A 20,443-nucleotide genomic window follows, 5' to 3' on the forward strand; every position below is an offset into this window, starting at 1 on the left:
TTCCATTTGATTCTATACTAACTTTCATTGAGCCATACCTTCTTAATCATTAACCTTTTTAAATACTTCGAGCAATTATAATTAAACAAGACGCCTTTGATTTACTAGCACCAATCTAAAATCTGATAAATACAGAAGATTCAAAGTGGAATAGAAAATAATTTGTCTATTTTCTCTCTCCAGTTCTTCTAGTCCAAAATGTACAGCGTGTCAAGAGAACATAGTTAAAGATAAGGTATTGTTGTTAAAATAGTCTCTTATTCCTAATATTCAGTTGCTATGATTTATTTAAAATGTTTTTCTGCTTTACAGAATCCTTTTTAAAGTGTTTTAGTACTGTTTCTTGGGGAAAAATGTTATTGTGCAATTTGAACCTAGTATGTCTTACAGCATGACAAAGTAGTAACCATACAGGATTGGAAGCCTTTATGCCTGTCGATCACGATCGACTGGTTGATCTTGGAGGCTCTGCCATTAGATTGCTATCTCTGGGCAGCTAAGTCTCCTCCAATCCTGACCGAATGGCCCTGAGTTCCTCCAGGCTCGCCTGAGTGCCACTCCAGGTGAATCAGTCAAGGAGCTCAGTTCAATCAGGCAGGTTGCCTGTCTGCTGTGGCCCCACTCTGCTCCCAGAAGCAGCTGGCTGCTGGCATGTCTCTCTGACCCGTGGAGGGGAAAGGGGCAGTGGGTCTCTGTGGGCTGCCCACTCTTGCAAGCACCGCCCCCGCAGCTCCCATTGTCCGGGAACCAAGCTGCAGGGACAGTGCTGGGGACAACACACAGAGCCCCCCCCCACGTCCCCCAGGGCCACAGAGAAGTGCCAGCAGCCAGCCGCTTCCAGGAGCAGCATGGGGCCACGGCAAGCAAGCAGCCTGCCTGAGCCCCGCTGCGCCGCCTACCGGGAGCTGCCTGTGTTAAGTGCCTCCCCGCCGGAGCCTGCACCTCACAGCCCCTCCCACACCCCAAGGCCCTGCCCCAGCCCGGAGCCCCCTCCTGAATCCAAACTCCCTCCTTCACCCCAACACTCTGCCACAGCTCAGAGCTCCCTCTTGCACCCAAGCTACCTCCCAGAGCCCACACCCCTCACCCCCTCCTGCACCCCAAGCCCCTGAACCAGCTCGGAGCCCCCTTCTGCACCAAACTCCTTCCCAGAGCCCACCCCCCTCACCCTCTCCTGCAACCCAACACTCTGCCCCAGGCTCAGCCAATGCATACCCCACAGTTGAGAATGTTACACTGATTTGTGACAATCCCTGAAGGATTTTGGATCTGTAAATCACAAATGACACTAATAAAAAGTAAAACTCATGAAATGTCCAGTGGATTCTGTGAGATTAGGTGCAGTGTGACCACATGACCCCTGCACCCAAACTCCCTCCCAGACCTTGTATTCCTCATTCCTGCACTCCAATTCCCTGTCCCAGGCTCAGCTCAGAGCCCCCTCCCACACCCCTGCTCCAGCCCGGTGAAAGTGAATGAGGGTGGGGGACAGTGAGTGATGGAGGGAGCGAGGAATGGAGTGAATGGGACGGGGCCCTGGGGAAGGGGCGGGGTAGATCCTGGGTTGATCTTAAATTCAAAAAGTGATCTTGTGCATAAAAAGGTTGGAGACCACTCCTTTACATGCATGGTTAAGAAGTTTATTTCATTAACATCCTTTTTTCCATTTTTTTCACCCACACTTTAAACAGGGTCTTGACTATGTAATGTTTCATCAGTGTAAAGAACGTTCTTTTTAGATAGTAATGACCATTTACTCAGTTCTGACACCTTGCTTATCAAAGCTTTGAGATGAGTTCTATACTGATGTAGATACTCCCTTACTCTCGAGAGAGATGTTGGGTATATCAATCTCTCCGTAGCCTTTTTCACAAAATTGTTCTCTTCCAGGAAGCAGAGAGCTCTGTGGAGTGCTGTGTTGTAGGCAGTGTAGCTAACTATACAGGGTATCTTCCTACCACTGCGACCCCTTAGTAGAAACACATCTGTTACACTTAGGTTTAGGTCTTCCTCAGTGGCTTTCCTCCTATTTAATGACATCTATATCCAATTTTCTGTATTTATAAGTTAAATCAGATTTTTATTTTTTATTTTTAAAATAGCTTTTGCGTTAGACTCTGTTCGTCTTGTTACCTCATCCCTACAGTCATTCTGTTTTGTGTATCATAGAGATTGAGGTGTCTGGGGCAGGGATTATCATCTGTTACTTCTCTGAACAGTGCCAAGCACAGTGGGGCTGTTCTGGGGTTTCTAGTTGCTGCTGTCAGACAGATGATTTATAATAATAATAAAAATGTCCAGCCAGGTCATCACCTTAATGTAACATTCCCCATTATCTCTCCCGCCTAAAAAACCCCAGACAGACAGACACCTGGCAATATATGCCGGGAAACCTCAAATACCTTCAACTTTTCCTACAAGCACAGGAGGAGGAAACTAAGGAGAATGTGGATTATTGAACACATACCAGACTTACTGTGCAAGTCAGTTGACTATTTTCTGTAAAACTGAAATTCCACGCTAACTTCTGCTTTTCACAAAATGGAGCAGCCCAAAGGCTTTTACAAAACTGTCGAAACACCTTGTAAAATTATTCCAAAATCTCATTCCATTATCTTTATTATGATATGCAAAACTGCAGCCTCTTTAAATTGTTTGAATTATTTTGAAAAAAAAAATTACAAAAATCCATGTTACATAGATTATTTGTGTGAGGAAAAAGTGCCAGCTCATTAAACTTAACTTGGTGTCCGAAAAGCATACAAAACTCTTTCTGCTTCCTCTAACTACCGCAGTGAAGATTCTGTGATCAGAATTTTGCTTTAATTTTATTACTGTTGCAATAGGCAAAATAATTTTCATGCAACTACAGTAGAACCTCAGAGTTAGAAACACTCAGGAATGGAGGTTGTTCATAACTCTGAAATGTTCAGCACTCTGAACAAAATGTTATGGTTGCCCTTTCAAAAGTTTACAACTGAACGTTGACTTAATACAGCTTTGAAACTTTACTATGCAGAAGAAAAATGCAGCTTTGGCTTTATTTTTTTTAGTAGTCGATGTTTAACACAGCTCTGTACTGTATTTGCTGCTCTTTTTTTTTTTTTTTCGGTCTTGTCTCTGCTGCTGCTTGATTGTGTACTTCCAGTTCCAAATGAGGGGTGGGGTTGACTAATCAGTTTATAATTCTGGTGTTCATAACTTTGAAGTTCTACTGTATGTTATCTCTGCAGTGCTGACAGCATTATAAGCTTGCTTTCCCAGAAAAGTAGCCAGAGGTGTTGGCAAACTGCAACTGATTAAAAGATTGTACTCTTTTCTATTGGACTCAGAACTAGCCATAATTATCCGTGTATTCATGATCTTCAGACCTGCTTTATTGCAACTTGTATCTAGGAATGAAGCCACACCCTGTTTTCTGTTCTTTTTTAAAAATAGTCTTCATGGCATAAAGTATATCAACTTCTCTTATCAATTCAGATTGCTGTGAGCGTGTTGCTCTGATGCTTTCTTTCTGCCTTGTCTTCCAAGTGAACACAGATGTCACTTCACAGTCTCTATGGATGTTCAAAGCCCTTGATGGACTTGTTCCTGCTATCTGAGATGTCACCTCTCCCTCCATGACCCCCAACAACAGCTGTGTTCCACTGGGAATATGAAACTGTTGCCCAATAAGTAGAGGCTTGCAAGTGCAAGATACTGACCTTTCACAGGAGCCAACCTAAACTGTGGAACTCATATCTCTAAAAGACAGGAAAGACCACTGACATCGCTGTGTTAAGAACTAAATGCAAAAGTCATCTCTTTAACTTTAACAAAGCCTCATATGTTCTATATATGGAAACACTAATGAAGCTATATCTTCAATAAAATAGGAAGGAAGAAAAAATAAGATTGTTTATTTGGATACTATGGTTTGGAGACACGTAAATATCTAAATAGATAAGTACCTGCCAAAAAGTTTAGACATTGCTTCACGATTGTCTGATTATTGCTGTTCTCTCTCTCCAGTTTTCTACAACTCAGTTCAGTCCTTTGTGGTTTTTCTAACTGGGAGCTATCTGATCACTGTCTTGGCATATCTATTTTTATTGCTGGGCATGCTGTGCTCTGATGTATGCTTTGTTACTACATATAGGAGGCTCTCTTTTATTCTGTTTTAATCACTAAGTTCTTTCCTCATTTGCGAAAATTTGTTTTACCCCTAGTCTTTCCCCCAGCCTTGAGTGACTTAATTTCCCATTTAAAAAAATAGCTTCTGTGGGTGAGAGAGACAAGCTTTCAAGCTTACACAGAGCTCTTGTATCTCTCTCCAACAAAAATTGGTCCAATATGATAAATAGAAAAATATTTAAAACTCAAAAAGTGGGAGTAGAGGAAGGCTTTCAGTCCTCTTTATATACCAGAAAGAATTTAAAAAAAAAAAAAGAGAGGCAGGCCCTATTTTTTTTTCTTTGTTAGGTTGCCTCACAGTCTGTGAATTGTGTGGTTTTTTTTTCTGGTTTACAGTGTCAGTCAGCTCCCTGCACTCTGAGCCTGAACTAATATTGCTATTGTGGAATTGTTTTTAAAAGTATTTTCACTTTATTTGAAGTTATGTTCTTAAACTGTTTTTAAATCTCTAAAGCGAAGTGGCTTCAAATTACAGGTATTTAAGGATAACTGCTGTAGGAGAGAGCTTCTTGCCCTTCAGATATATTGCAGAAATGAAAACAAAGGCTGCAATGAACTACTAACGCTGGCACAACTACTGGTAAGCACTGTGATGCCATCACAAGCTTTCTTTCAAATTAAAGAATGGGAAAATCTACAGAAGTCAACTTTAATCCACCGAGTTCCTGATTAATCAGTGATGTGAGCTAATCTGACTGTTTATAGAAGTTATCATAAATAGTGTTTTTGAAGCTCTACTTTTAATTGATCTGTCAAGAATCTTCGTCATAGACCAAAATTTTTGGTTTGGGCTGCCTAAAAATCCTTCAGCCGGAGTCCTATGTTCTTAGTATCTATGAAAATCAGGCTACTTATTTAGGTGCCTAAACTTTAGACTCTCCGTTTGGAAAAGTTTGGCTATAATGTTCAGATTTTATAAGAGCAAATCTCACATTCTCATTTGGAAAACCTGTAACATGCAGTAGCTTTGCAGACCTGGAAGGCTGATATGTATGTGGTTTTTCACTGTGCTATTTTTTTTGCTATTTCATATATTTTCTTTTTGAGTTTGAATTCCTGTTTGATATTTCATTGTTAGCAGTTTTGGGCCTCTAATATAAAGGTTATTCCACTTATACTTGAAATTGTGATGCTTCTGGTACTTCTGAATATCTAAGATAATCTGAAATTTTGGCTCTTCAAGACATAACATAGCAGTCATCTGAGGGTCAGATTCTAACTTCAGAAATACGTATCTCAGTAAATCCATTACTGTGTAGTCATGCACAACTGCGTTAGCAGATGTTCTGAGGTACAGCATGGTGCACATCTAAGATTAGACTCTGGTCCTGAGTTTATTTTGGGAGAGTTATCTTTCATGGGTATGATGAGAAGAAACATGTAAAATTTCATTAACTTGATTGTTTTATCTTACAGACGCATTTGAGAAATGACTGTCAGTTTGAAGAACTTTCATGCCACCGTGCTGATTGCAAGGAGAAAATACTGCGGAAGGACTTGCCAGACCATGTAGAAAAGACCTGTAAATATCGGGAGACTACATGTAAATACTGTAAAAGCCAAGTCCCAATGATTACATTACAGGTGCAGTGTTTTCTTCCATCACTAAAATCAGTAAATTACATGTAATGTAGAATGACCAATTTTCACGTTTCTTTTTCAGCAACCATCAGAGGTATTGGGCTTTCAGTCTTGTATAAGGCAAAATTTGCTTCAGCACTTTTCAATTCAAAAGGAAAATATTCTAACTGTGAAGATATATTTGCTGTCGAGGAAGTTGTCACAGCCCAAGTGTAAATTAAATTGAACAGGAAACATTTGAACACCAGAAATTAAAAAAAAAAAACCAAAAACTGTTTCTTTCTAAAGTACAGTCTTCACATGATGCAGGGAATAACTGCTACATTACAGTAATTTTTTGGCATACATTCTTCTATTCCATCCTATTTAAATTGGTATATTGTGCAAATCTACCATCCTAACAATATACCGTCAAGCAGGAGTATGTGTTTCAGAGGAATAGCACATTACCATTTTTCCTTTGTTTGGTGCCTGTGTCATCCAGAACAACTTTACGTCACCTTTGCAGTTGTGCCAGGGAATTAGATACTCTTGTATAAACTGGCAAGGAAGAAGGAAGAAAATGAGCATAACATCAAATTCAATAATACCTACTGTCTCTGCATATCATGTACCATATGCAGTCATATTTAGAAAGCATTATTATTATTTTTGGCCCAAGAGTAGGGTGTCTGGTAAGCAGTGTGTTATAAGTGGGATAGAACTATAGGATAGAGATTGGGGCTACCATTATGGTCAAGTGGGGCAGAATTTGTGGTGGTTCAGTGGCTTGGATTTGTATGTATGTTATCACACTCCTGCATCTTATGATATTGAGCCCCACTCTGATATATATTCACTGTATTTATTTTTAATATATTTGTGCAACGTTTCCATGTCTACAGCTCCCTGGACCTCTTAGTGAATGGCTAGAACTTTCCACTTCCTAGTAATTATGTTCTTAGCTATTACTGTTAGATGACGACAAAGCTCACAGGGGTGTATTTGTGAAAATACAAAGCAAATATATGTATGTTAACAGGAGGCATTGGTGATTTATTTAATGTGATTTGTATAGAGGCATCTTAGCCTCTAACCCTGTAGGCATTACTATACGGAGACAAATATATAAATAAAATATGGGAGAAAGGCATCAGAATCTCTATTGTGTATATACAACATCTGCCTTTTTCCCACATGTTTGTCCAGATTTAGTAAGTGATATGAACCAGTAGATGACTTTCTAAAATACTCAGGGGTCTACCCCGCAGTGACTGCCTAGGTTCATCTTTGGTACAGCTATCTTTCCGTATCTGTCCAGTACATTTAAGGGGTTCCTGTAAGCTGTGGCAGTGCAATCTTATTTTTATACAACTGGTCATTCCTTCTGTTCACTCAGCTCTCAAAACTGTTACGGGAAAACTTGAAAGCCTGCTATCTTTAGGCTTGAATTGTTGGGGATATGGCCAAATTGAAATGTCTAAAGCCATTCTGCACTTAATTTTTAGGGGTTAAGTATTGTGTCTGTAGAGTAAATCTTAGTGATTCTTTAAATATGTTCATACCAAATCCAGACTGGGTTCCTGAATATCTCATATTTTTTATTCAGGGAGCAGAAAAATTAAAAGGTCTAGTCTTATGAAAGTGAGATTTGAATAACAGAAGCAGAAGTTTCTCAGCTTCTCTTGGTGCATTTCCTGAAACAACTTAGTTATGCATTTTTGTCTATAATTATGTTACTAGACTTTAATCTTTCAAGAACTGTATTTTTATATTTTAATTCCTATCTTTAACAAGACCCACAGTTACTTTTGATTTACTCATACTGTTTTCTGTAGTTCTAGGGGAAAAAAGGAAAAATTTTGAGCAAGTATTTTCCCAAAAACTTGATAAAATGAGAGCATTCTAAAAAGTGTAACTTCATCAGAGACCATAGTATTTTTTCAGGACCCACAAAGGGAATGCACTTCATACTAAATAAAGTTGTATACTGAGAGGTCTAATTTTACATCAGTGGTTCCCAAACTTTTATACTGGTGACCCCTTTCACATAGCAAGCCTCTGAGTGCGACCTCCCTCCCCCTTGTAAACTAAAAACACTTTTAAATATATTTAACACCATTGTAAATGCTGGAGGCAAAGCGGGGTTTGGGGTGGAGGCTGACAGCTCTCGACCCCCCCATGTAATAACCTCGTGACCTCCCCGAGGGGTCCTGACCCCCAGTTTGAGAACCCCGGTTTTACATGTAGTAAAAATCTGAGGTATTAGCCAGTCCTTTTCATATTTTGCTTCTTTATGAACTTCTTAACAAGAGCAAGTTTGTAAGTACAGTTCTTCTTATGCCTGTACCAGCTGCTACTGTCCTGGACATTGAGATATCCCTGAGAAGTGTCTTGTCCCCATGAGAGCCTATGGTCACTAAGGTTTAGTTTCCAATTTGGTCTAATCACAGATGGTAGGACAAGCTAATTGAACAAATGGGAAAAATCTTCCCTTGCTTTTCATCCAACATTTTATTTTAAAATGATCATTTTATTTTAAAACATTTTGATTTTAGTGATCAATCTGTAGATCTCAAATTAAAACTTTAAGTGCTTATCCTGGAGAATTGAAAGGCCCTGTAAGGTTAAAGGAGAGTGACAAGAGTTTTCGGATGTAGCAAGTGGTGTTATAGATGGCAAGCAAATGCTCTGTGATTAGTGTAGGGGAAGGCAAAAACGTTTCAATTCTGTTGAAAATTGTGGTTAAAATGAAGCACTGAAGCATAAAAAGGGGAGAGCAGGAACCTTTGTAGAGTTAGACCAATGCCTGCTTGTTGTAGGAGATCAGCAAATCAAAAGTGTTAGGTGTTCCTATATTCAAAATATTAATGAAACTAATAATTTGCAACATAGGACCAGCTTCCAATCATAGTGGTTTTGGTGTTTCAGGGGCGCAACAATAGCCACAGCATTAATATCCTGGAGGAGCAGAGATCAGCCACTGATCATGCCATAAAACAACAATGCCTACATTCTTTTAAAAGCCTGGAAGAATGTAGTGTGTGAGATTATACAAATGCTGATAAATTTGGGTTTATTTTGGAATATTACCTGACTATACTTGAGTACCAAGACTTAGTCTGGTTGTAACCAGACCACTCAGTTAGATGAAAGAAAGATTTGCTTTGTGTAGTCCATCTGCTCACCCTGAGCTTAAGTTCATCTCTGTTGGCCTGTGCAGACCATCAGGTTTTTAAGCACATTAATAAGTCAGGCAGGCATTTCAGGGACTTGAACAGAAAATGAAAAGCAGCACAAACATTTTTTCGAGGCTGTACAAAGAAAAAAACCAAAGGTATGCAAATGGAAACAAAAATAATTTTTCTTGTTTCATGTGTGGTTCATGTCTTCATAGAATCTGCCTGCTCTGCAGCGTAGGAAATCCCCTTTATGGCTGACAGACTATTTAGATAGTGATATGGACTTGCAATTAAAATTTTAAAAAGCACAAGTATTTGTCTAGTCTATACTGCAGTGCTTTATCTCTCTAGGTGAATTCATTTCTAAATGCAATTTTATTTCATTTTATTTGAAGCAAACATAAAGCTTTTGGTATAATGCAATGTATTCCACGGTCCAGTGTGTCTTTCTGGCAGACAAAATTGCTCATTCTTCAAAGCAAAAACAGAAGTGAAAATTGTATTTTATTATTAAAGAATCAAAGTATTATACAGAAAAAGAGAATTTTTAAAATTGTTATAAAATGGGTTTGCATGCTGCGTTTGCTATTCTGAAAACCTTGTTATCCTAGCCTGATTTAAGGCAAGATTATGTGCAACCTGCATCTCACATCATATGGAAGAGTTGAGAGCAGCTTCCATGGAGAGTGGGTGCCTAGGGATGAGGAATGAGCTCTTCTGGTCAGAATGGAAGTAGTAGTATTCTACTCCTGGAATAGGGACCAAAATCAAATGCATGTTGAAGTCATTGGAAAGACTCTCATTGCTTTCAGGGAGCACAGATTTGGGCCATGAACCAGTAGCGGATTACTCACCTCCTGAAGCAAGGGGGGAAACCAGAGAATTGTCAGTGATTTACATGGTGCCCTTTACTGTGGGCTACAAGTAAACTTTCAGTCTATCCCTTAGTCTTTCAGACCTGTCTGACATAGTGAGAAATGGATGTAAATTAGGAGATGAACACAAAAAATGCACTGTGGTTTGATCAAAAGGAGCTTTAAATAAGCTTAAGTATTTTGATGTATAGTGCAAGAATTCAGTATCAAATGGTAAAGAGACTCAAAATTAAAGGATAATCAAAAGTGAATACCAGTATATGGATTTACAGGGTTCTCTGACATTCAGAAGCATAAATAAGTATAAAGCATAAAGTATTCTTGTCAGCAAGTTAAAGAAGTATGGGCTGGATGAAAGGACTGTAAGGTGGATAGAAACCTGGCTAGATCGTCGGGCTCAATGGGTAGTGATCAATAACTCCATGTTTAGTTGGCAGCCGGTATCAAACAGAGTGCCCCAAGGGTCTGTCCTGGGGATGGTTTTGTTCAATATCTTCATTAATGATCTGGAGGATGGTGTGGGCTGCACCCTCAGCAAGTTTGCAGATGACACTAAACTGGGAGGAGAGGTGGATATGTTGGAGGGTAGGGATAGGATACAGAGGGACCTAGACAAATTAGAGGTTTGGGCCAAAAGAAATCTGATGAGGTTCAACAAGGACAAGTGCAGAGTCCTGCACTTGGGACAGAAGACTCCCATGAACTACTACAGACTAGGGACCAAATGACTAGGCAGCAGTTCTGCAGAAAAGGACCTCGGAGTTACAGTGGACAAGAAGCTGGGTATGCGTCAACAGTGTGCCCTTGTTGCCAAGAAGGCTAACGGCATTTTGCGCTGAATAAGTAGGGGAATTGCCAGCAGATCGAGGGACGTGATCATTCTCCTCTATTCGACAGTACAAGAAGGATGTGGAAAAATTGGCAAGAGTCCAGTGGAGGGCAACAAAAATGATTAGGGGGCTGAAGAACATGACTTATGAGGAGAGGCTGAGGGAACTGGGATTGTTCATTCTGCAGAAGAGAAGAATGAGGTGGGATTTGATAGCTGCTTTCAACTACCTGAAAGGGGGTTCCAAAGAGGATGGATCTAGACTGTTCTCAGTGGTAGCAGATGACAGAAGGAGTAGTAATGGTCTCAAGTTGCAGTGGGGGAGGTTTAGGTTGGATATTAGGGAAAACTTTTTCACTAGGAGGGTGGTGAAGCACTGGAATGGGCACCTAGGGAGGTGGTGGAATCTCCTTCCTTAGAAGTTTTCAAGGTCAGGCTTGACAAAGCCCTGGCTGGGATGATTTAGTTGGGGTCTGGTCCTGCTTTGAGCAGGGGGTTGGACTAGATGACCTCCTGAGGTCCCTTCCAACACTGATATTCTATGATAAACATCTGAAGAGCTTTCCAATGCACTGTATGGTGGTATTGGAAGGAATATCGTCTTGGCAATTATCCTCTTTTTCCAATAATGTGCACTCCCCTACATGCTTCGTGGGATAGAGAACTTTGATTTTATTGAGGTTTTATTGATAAAGGATGATGTAAACTGCTCTTCTTTCCACAGGAAAATATGATAAATCCCTTATTTTTCTGAATCAAAAACAGTTGAGAAATACATATCAACTGAAAACGTAACATCTGTGTTTGTTCTTTCCAAACATTGTACAAACACGAAGTAGCCATGTTAACTGTACTGCTCACTGTATAGCACCATGTGAATATATATTTTTAATTACAGCATGGTAAGTTACTTCTTTTTTCAGGCAAGTCCTGTTATAAAATGGTTTGTAATTTTAAATATTGATAAAGTATAAATTGTAATTTGCCTTTTTTCTTTTCTTTTAGAAACATGAAGATACAGACTGTCCCTCTGTCGCGGTTTCATGTCCTCATAAATGCAGTGTTACATCACTCTTGAGAAGGGAGGTAAGAAGTCATGCCCAGAGTTGTGCTAAAAATTAAATAAATCCCTGTTCAACAGTGTTCACCTTAGAACTTTGTTGTTAGTAAGATCTCGCAAGAATTTTGCCAGAAGCCATTTCCTTATTACGATGTGAGATCTAAAGAAAAGGCTTATCTACCACTACAGTTAAGTGTGATAATTTTTTAATAATTTTTTTAGTGATTTCTTAGGAAATTATATTTCAGAAATTACTTCCTTAATTTTCTGTATTTATTACAAAAAAATTTGTCAAAAAAGATTAGCTTTTATCTCTCTTAATGAAAACTGAGTTAGAAGCACTTATTGAGGCCAGTAGAGCAGAACCTTTGGGTAGTGTTAGGCAGCGTGTATTCTTCAAGTCTCAATATTGAAATAGAATGATAAATCTAAAATATAGTAGCATATACTGACATTAGACATCATATAGCATATAAGCCAGAGGTACATCCTGACCTTAAATGCTGTTTTGATTTTGGTGTCCTCATCTCAGAAAAGATCATAGCAGATATTGAACAGCTGTTGTGTGGAGTTGGTCCATGCAAGAGATTAAAAATATTGTTAAGACTGTTAAATTCGCAAAGAAGGAGAATAAAGGGCCTGACACTTAGATGTCATGGTGGTATAGATGCTTTAGAAATATTTCGGTTAAGCCGATTTAGCTGATGCTTAGTCAGCTAAATGTATACTCAATACGAGGACAAGAGGGCACTTTTGATTAAATTAAGAGGCACCAAGTTTAAATAATCTAAAAGGAAACACTGTGAAACTCACTGCCACAGGATAAATGTTAAGTAAATAGTTTAATCTTATTCAAGAAAGGATTTAATATTTAGTGTCTGTATTTCATACGATTGGGATAAAATTACTGCTTTATGGTAAAATTTACCAGTAACTGAGATAAAGAAGAAATTTCCTCTTGACGTTTGCTATTGCTATAGTGTAAATGGACCATTGGTCTGTTCCAGTATGGCATGACCTGTGATCAGGTGCAACAGGCTACTAAAGCTTCTAACATATGTAGAAAATTCAGTTAATATTTTGAGCCGATAAATTTCTTTTGTATCTTGTGGTGTTTGAATGTATTCCTTTATTTGATCCAGTATTAGTAGTATCTGTAAAGGCTGATGTGCATATTTTTCTAAAAATAAATCCTTTTGTATGATCTAGAATGGGGAGCACATATTTGTCTCCAGCACTCCTTAAAATATTGTCATTTTTTTTAAACTCATTTTTGAGGTATCTTTTTTTCACTGATAACCCAAAAAATCTAATGGAGTATGTTCTCCTGACATAGGAATACATCATTTTAGTGTTACAGTAAGTGAGTAATCCTATTTAGTGCCCAAAGTGTGCCAGGTACTTTCCAACTCTGTCTGCCCCAAGGAATGTGCAATCTAAAATGTATACTAGGCCTTGTGCATTATTAATAAACATTATGCTCTTGAGAAGATGATCTAGGCATCTGTCTAATAATATAAGTGGAGAGCCACCTTTGGGGCTCAGTTCTGCCAGTATATATTAACCAATTGAGATCCTGATTCAGGAAAGCACTCCTTCTCATAACAACACCTATACATGTTCTTAAATCCTACTGAAGTCAATAAGAAATGCTTAATTGCTGTCCTGAGTAGTGAGGGACTTAAGAATGAAGTCCTTACTACTGTGAATTGTCCCATTAAAAACAATAGGTCAACTCACATCAATAAGCACAAGTCTTGATGCGAAGGGTTGGAGGAATTGGATTCTAAAAGTTGTTGGTAGGGTTGGATTTTAACCAGCTGCCATCTTGCCCTGCATCATTTTGTTGACTATTTCATTTTTTCTGATGTTAAGAAAATGAAGCCCAGTTGGATAATTAGGGGCAGCCATTCTAAGGTGATATAGGCAAATGCCTGCCTAACAGTTTGGCACAATACACGACTTTCTCATTCTCAATAGCGTACAAAAAGTGAAAATGATATCTTATAGAATAATCGCAACTCTTAATATGTGTGAATGGTTACTGGTTGACACAGTCCTTAGTTCTGAGGAGGTGAAAGAAGCCGTGCCCCCCCCCCCCCGAAATCTTGTATAGCACATGTACTTTTTCTTACCTGATTTTTATTTTTTTTTCTGAAATGTTTCTTTTGAACTTTCATTGTGAATTTCTACAGCAAGTTGTTAAAACAAAGTAGATGTTGCATATGCCAGGGGGGGATGAGTTAAGTATCTCAAAATTAGATTTGAAAACCCTTGTTTCTTTAGCACCACAGTTTCATATGCAGGCAGGATCAGTTCAGGCCTTTTTCTGGAGGTGGATGAATTGAGGACCAGAGGGCTTACTGTGTGCAGGTCTTTTTAAATATCTTGAACTCAGTGGAGGTATAAGAGTTTACACCAGGTGAGGGTCTGGCCCCTAGGTCCTCTCTGCTCTGTATGGAAATAAAGATCTTAAGGCACTTGTCAGAAGAGATGAGGTTTGTCATGGTGTCCTTTACAAAATGGCCCTTCATTCCAGCTCTTAGGCTGTTTGCATCATTCTGCTGCCCTGTCCCCTAAAAACGGCTGCATTTCATTATGGCTCTGTGTATATACTTCTGTGATTTTATTTTAAAGGACAAATTATTTTCTGTGTTTATCATTCAGAATATTGGATCTGTGCAAAATACAGGCCTTTTCCTACTTTAAAACATTGAATCCTGTGTACTGCATTATAAATGTGACTCAGCTGCACCCTGGTATAAAGTATTTGTCTGTTTCATGCAGTATTTGTTTACAGTCTTCATTGTTTAGTTTTGTTTTATTTTAAATTCTGATATTGAGAATTGCATGTCATGTTTTGACAATCTATTCCTAATGAAACTAGAGTTAGAAAAGGCGTATGTTACTACAGTGAAACTGGTCTTAAGTGACTACCCAACAGACCAGCAAAAATCATTTGTCAAGTAAAGATTGACCTTTAATTAAAGTCAAACAAAAATGTATGGAAAGCCTTGGGTTTCTTTAAAGTGGCATTTTTTTTAATGGGGTTGCCTACAGGAATGGTCTTCAGTGGATGTTTCACTGTATATTAAATGTGTCTCTGTATATTGTATTGGCATGTGCGTGTGGTTACATGTGTATATACAGTTTATGCACTCTGAGTAAGAGTGGAGATAATATGCACACATGTACTGTATGTTTTACAAATGGCACACAATACAAATCTGATAATCTGTGCCCTTTATATGTTCTGAGCATTATCATGCAAACGTTTTCTGCCAAAACTCACATTTTTTTCCTATTGCAGTTGAATGCACATTTGTCAGAATGTATTAATGCCCCAAGTACCTGTAGTTTTAAGCGTTATGGCTGCACTTTTCAGGTCAGTATATAACAATTATACTTCCCAATTGATGAAAGTCTGCAATAAGAAAATTTAACATTTTGACGTGAAAGTTCTGGACTTCTCTACTCTTGGTTAAGAAACATTCATCCAGTTGCATGAGTGATTAAGACTATGCAGCAGGTGTTCGTTTTTGCATATATTTTTATATATATAAAATTATAAAAAGCACATACACATACTGGCGATATCTTGGGATTTCAGTTAGCCAGTTACAGATGTCTGAGATCAGAAGATATTATTACATTAAAAACTTTTCTCTTCTTTGAAATAAGAGAAAAATAGTCATTTTTTTTCTCTCCACAAGCTGTCTAGTAATTTCAGCTGTTCTATGGAAGTTATTTAATTTTTTCCCAAATTAAATTTAATTTCTTCCGTTTGCGCCTGTGAATATATACGATATGATTAAAAATAGGTTGGCCCACTTAGAATGTTTGTTTTATGTACATTCATATATACATATGTATATATGTCTGTGTATGCCTATAGGTGCATGGTCAAATCACAGCATAGAATTAATAAAAATTGTAGATTAAATCCTAGAAGTCACCACAAAGTAAGAAAAAACTTTGTGTAGTTTCAACACTGTTATTTCCATATTTGCAATATCTTACTTTTCATACCATGCATCTGAGAGTGTCAGCGAATTCTGACAGTTTTACAGTAAAAATTTAAAAGCTGCTGACAGGAAAAACGGAATTTATCAAATTAAATGCCATAATTTTGAAGCTCACTGTGACCTATGAAACTAGATTTTTGTGTACATGTGCAATCTCTGTGCAACACTCCTCTAAACCTTCTTTCCCATTGATATCTCAAGGCCTGTTTTAAGTCTCATTGAAGTCAATGAGAGTCTTTTCCCATTAACGTCAAAGGACTTTTGATCAGTCCCTTAATATTCTGCCAGTGTAAAAAAGAAAGCATTCAACAATTTAAACACAAAAAGTACAGTTCCTCTCTCAACTGTAGAAATAATTAATGATGTAGCACTGCCCACTGTTATGTCTTACGTATCACTGTTCATTCTTTTTATGTATGTATATGTGTGTATATATGTACATATATCCACATATATATTTTTGAATATTTTATATAGAGTATATACATTGAAGATCATTGAAACTTTTCCAGTTGCTTGCAACATATCTAACATCTAAACAGATATAAAATGTTTTGCAAAATATTTGCTGAAGTATAGCGTGAAGTAGAAGGTAACATGATCTGCATCTTATGTACTCTGTATATTATCTGTGTGTTTTGTAAACTTACAGTGGTTATTTGTACCAACATTTGCAGATTGTGAGGGGGCAGGAAATCTGAACATCATAAAGCAACAATGGATGTGTCTTGCTAACTTTCTATAATGGCAAATTAGCCACTGTAAACTATTTTAGTTGACAGATTCTACAAAGTTGGCAGTTTCCAGTGATGATAAATGTACCTTAACTGTTTTTCTTTCATATTCACATCAATGGAAACTTTACAGTAATTTATAAAATGGTTAAAGCTATATTTGTGGAATCAGATGTTTGAGTTATGTGACTTGTTTTCTGATTTATTTATTATAAAAGTTTCTAGAGATGGTTCTAAACAATTCATTTTGTAAATCTTTTCTCCACTTTTGTTTCCTCTGATAAATAAGTACAATGGAAATATACAGCAGTTGGATAAAACACTTGTTTTTAAATGTATCTCTCACTTCTTTCATAAGTTCCCAAGTAGATTTCCACTCTATTTATATTTTTTATAAAGTACATCTGTGTACCAAAATATATGTAGTGCTGGTTTTATAGTCTTGTGTTATATTATTGGTTTTTTTAAAAAAGTGAAATTGGCTAAAATGTATAAATTCTTTGTTGTCACAGGGAACAAATCAGCAAATTAAAGCACATGAAGCCAGCTCAGCAGTGCAGCATGTAAATTTATTGAAAGAATGGAGTAATTCTCTAGAAAATAAGGTATATCTTCTACTCACTTTAATTTTCATTAATTTTTTTAAATTCTATAAAAATAGAGGAAAACACTTTTGTTCAGAAGCTGTTTGGAAATACAGCTAAACCACTAGTAGGCTCAAAAAGCGGTAAAATGAGTGTAACATCAATTTTATTACAATAAAAGAAGAAAATTGGCTTCACGAATAAATATGTAATTTTTATTCACGTGTTGCTATGAATTTAGTATTTTAATATTTAAGTTATCAAACCAGCTGACATTAAATTTCTCCTTCAATCCCTTTTTCTTATGAAAGAGACGGTTAGGAAAAGTACTGCAATGTTAGGAGCTGCATCTACCTGTGTATTTTTCTGGAGATCAGATCCTGGAAAACTCCACATACTGAACCGGCTTCATTTTTATTTTAAATTTATCAAGAGCTCTCCAAGCTTCTTGGCCTGAAGAGACTTTTATTAATTGACATTCTGTGTTACTCTCAGGCAGGCTGGTTTCTGTTCTGATGCTGGATCTAACTAAGTTCTCATTGTGCAATGCTCCCTGGGAACTCTTGTCTTTAAAAGAGTTTTGGGGACTTAGGGGAATTTATTGGGAGACCAGATGCGGCAGATCACCTCACTAAGAGCTTCAAGTCCTTTGAATGACTTAATTTAGAGCATTTAAAGCAGGCCTTTCGTAGGCTTTGACTTCAAAATATGTGTCAATGCTGCACCCAATCAATAGTGAAATGAGGCAACCCATTTTAAAGTGACAGGTCTTAAGAGGGTCAGTGTTTTAAATAAAAACATTATTTTGATGGCTTAACCAAATACTGAATTACTTTTAATCCGATGGTTTCAGAGTAGCAGCCGTGTTAGTCTGTATCCGCAAAAAGAAAAAGGAGTACTTGTGGCACCTTAGAGACTAACAAATTTATTTGAGCATAAGCTTTCGTAAGCTACAGCTCACTTCATCGGATGCATTCAGTGAAAAATATAGTGGGGAGATTTATATGCATAGAAAACATGAAGCAATGGGTGTTACCATACACACTGTAACGAGACTGATCACTTAAGGTGAGATATTACCAGCAGGAGAGCGTTGGAGAGGTTTTAGTTGGGGGCTGAAGGTGATGGCTAGTGGCGTTCTCTTATTTTCTTTGTTGGGCCTGTCCTGTAGTAGGTGACTTTTGGGTACTCTTCTGGCTCTGTCAATCTGTTTCTTCACTTCAGCAGGTGGGTATTGTGGTTGTAAGAATGCTTGATAGAGATCTTGTAGGTGTTTGTCTCTGTCTGAGGGGTTGGAGCAAATGCGGTTGTATCGCAGAGCTTGGCTGTAGACAATGGATCGTGTGGTGTGGTCTGGATAAAAGCTGGAGGCATGTAGGTAGGAATAGCGGTCGGTACGTTTCCGGTATAGGGTGGTGTTTATGTGACCATCGCTTATTAGCACCGTAGTGTCCAGGAAGTGGATCTCTTGTGTGGACTGGTCCAGGCTGAGGTTGATGGTGGGATGGAAATTGTTGAAATCGTGGTGGAATTCCTCAAGGGTTTCTTTTCCATGGGTCCAGATGATGAAGATGTCATCAATGTAGGTAACGCAAGTAGAGTAGGGGCATTAGGGGATGAGAGCTGAGGAAGCGTTGTTCTAAGTCCACCATAAAAATGTTGGCATACTGTGGGGCCGTGCGCGTACCCATAGCAGTGCCGCTGATTTGAAGGTATACATTGTCCCCAAATGTGAAATAGTTATGGGTGAGGACAAAGTCACAAAGTTCAGCCACCAGGTTTGCCGTGACATTATTGGGGATACTGTTTCTGACGGCTTGTAGTCCATCTTTGTGTGGAAAATTGGTGTAGACTGCTTCTACATCCATAGTGGCCAGGATGGTGTTTTCAGGAAGATCACCAACGGATTGTAGTTTGGAGTACCAAGAAGTCACCTACTACAGGACAGGCCCAACAAAGAAAATAAGAAAACGCCACTAGCCATCACCTTCAGCCCCTAACTAAAACCTCTCCAACGCATCATCAAGGATCTACAGCCTATCCTGAAGGACGACCCATCACTCTCACAGACCTTGGGAGACAGGCCAATCCTTGCTTACAGACAGCCCCCCAGCCTGAAGCAAATACTCACCAGCAACCGTACAACAGAACCATTAACCAGGAACCTATCCTTGCAACAAAACCCGTTGCCAGCTGTGTCCACATACCTATTCAGGGGTCACTATCATAGAGCCTAATCACATCAGCCACACTGTCAGAGGCTCGTTCACCTGCATATCTACCAATGTGATATATGCCATCATGTGCCAGCAATGCCCCTCTGCCATGGACAGTCTCTACGTAAAAGAATAAATGGACACAAATCAGACGTCAAGAATTATAACATCCAAAAACCAGTTGGAGAACACTTCAGTCTCTTTGGTCACTTGATTACAGACCTAAAAACGTCAAAAACAGACTCCAACAAGAGACTGCTGAATTGGAATTAATTTGCAAACTGGATAGAATTAACTTAGGCTTGAATACAGACTGGGAGTGGATGGGTCATTACACAAAGTAAAACTATTTCCCCATGTTTATTCCACCCTCCCACTGTTCCTCAGACGTTCTTGTCAACTGCTGGAAATGGCCCACCTTGATTATCACTGCAAAAGGCCCCCCCGCCCCCGCTCTCCTGCTGGTAATATCTCACCTTAAATGATCACTCTCGTTACAGTGTGTATGGTAACACCCATGATTTCATGTTCTCTATGTATATAAATCTCCCCACTTTATTTTCCACTGTGTGCATCCAATGAAGTGAACTGTAGCTCACGAAAGCTTATGCTCAAATAAATTTGTTAGTCTCTAAGGTGCCACAAGTACTCCTTTTTTTTTTTTTTTTAAATCCGATGTTTCTGAACAAATTCTCCTAAACCTAAAAGTAGAAAAGTCCGGAGCCTCTTTAGCCTTTCTTTGAGTGGGAGTGAATTATGTGAAGGCATATATTAAAGTAAGAGAAAGGTGAAAGCAATCCAGATGAGAGCCCACTGGCAAATGGAGATGTAAGCCTGTGACTTTAGTCAGTCTACAGAAGTTTATTTGCCAGAGTTCACTGAACTATGTGGAGAGAAATTTCCCTGTTGTGCTAGCATTTTTCTTCAGAGCCCAACTAGAAAACAATTTCTTTTGCGCAGGAGGATTCTAGTGTGCTTTGATTCAGGTATATTTCTGTGTGTAAATTTTAGTTTCACTGGAGAGGAGAACATCATCTCAGTTTACCATCACCTTCAAATCTAGGAAGAAATTCCCATAATTTAGTGGTAGTGTAGGTGCTGTAAATGTTTCAGCTTTAACAAATACAGGTTCATATTCTTATTTCCTTTTTTGCTAATTTGAGTCAAGCTATAAAATTTATTTTACATAATTAAAGAGAGCCTCT

The 20,443-nt window shown here is 38.4% G+C and overlaps 1 protein-coding gene across 1 annotated transcript in view; it reads left to right on the forward strand.

The window, feature by feature from the left end:
* Nucleotides 1-20,443, forward strand: part of TRAF3 (TNF receptor associated factor 3) — an 81,017-nt gene that overhangs the window by 43,067 nt on the left and 17,507 nt on the right. The window contains exons 3-8 of the mRNA XM_084630182.1: nt 184-235; nt 4,649-4,753; nt 5,590-5,757; nt 11,625-11,705; nt 14,990-15,064; nt 16,951-17,043. Coding sequence (XP_084486308.1) covers nt 184-235; nt 4,649-4,753; nt 5,590-5,757; nt 11,625-11,705; nt 14,990-15,064; nt 16,951-17,043 — 574 coding nt within the window. The remainder of the gene's footprint in view (nt 1-183; nt 236-4,648; nt 4,754-5,589; nt 5,758-11,624; nt 11,706-14,989; nt 15,065-16,950; nt 17,044-20,443) is intronic.

The sequence above is a fragment of the Lepidochelys olivacea genome (genome assembly GCF_965140295.1).
Source record: "Lepidochelys olivacea isolate rLepOli2 genome assembly, chromosome: 6".
In the NCBI taxonomy this organism is placed as follows: domain Eukaryota; kingdom Metazoa; phylum Chordata; order Testudines; family Cheloniidae; genus Lepidochelys; species Lepidochelys olivacea.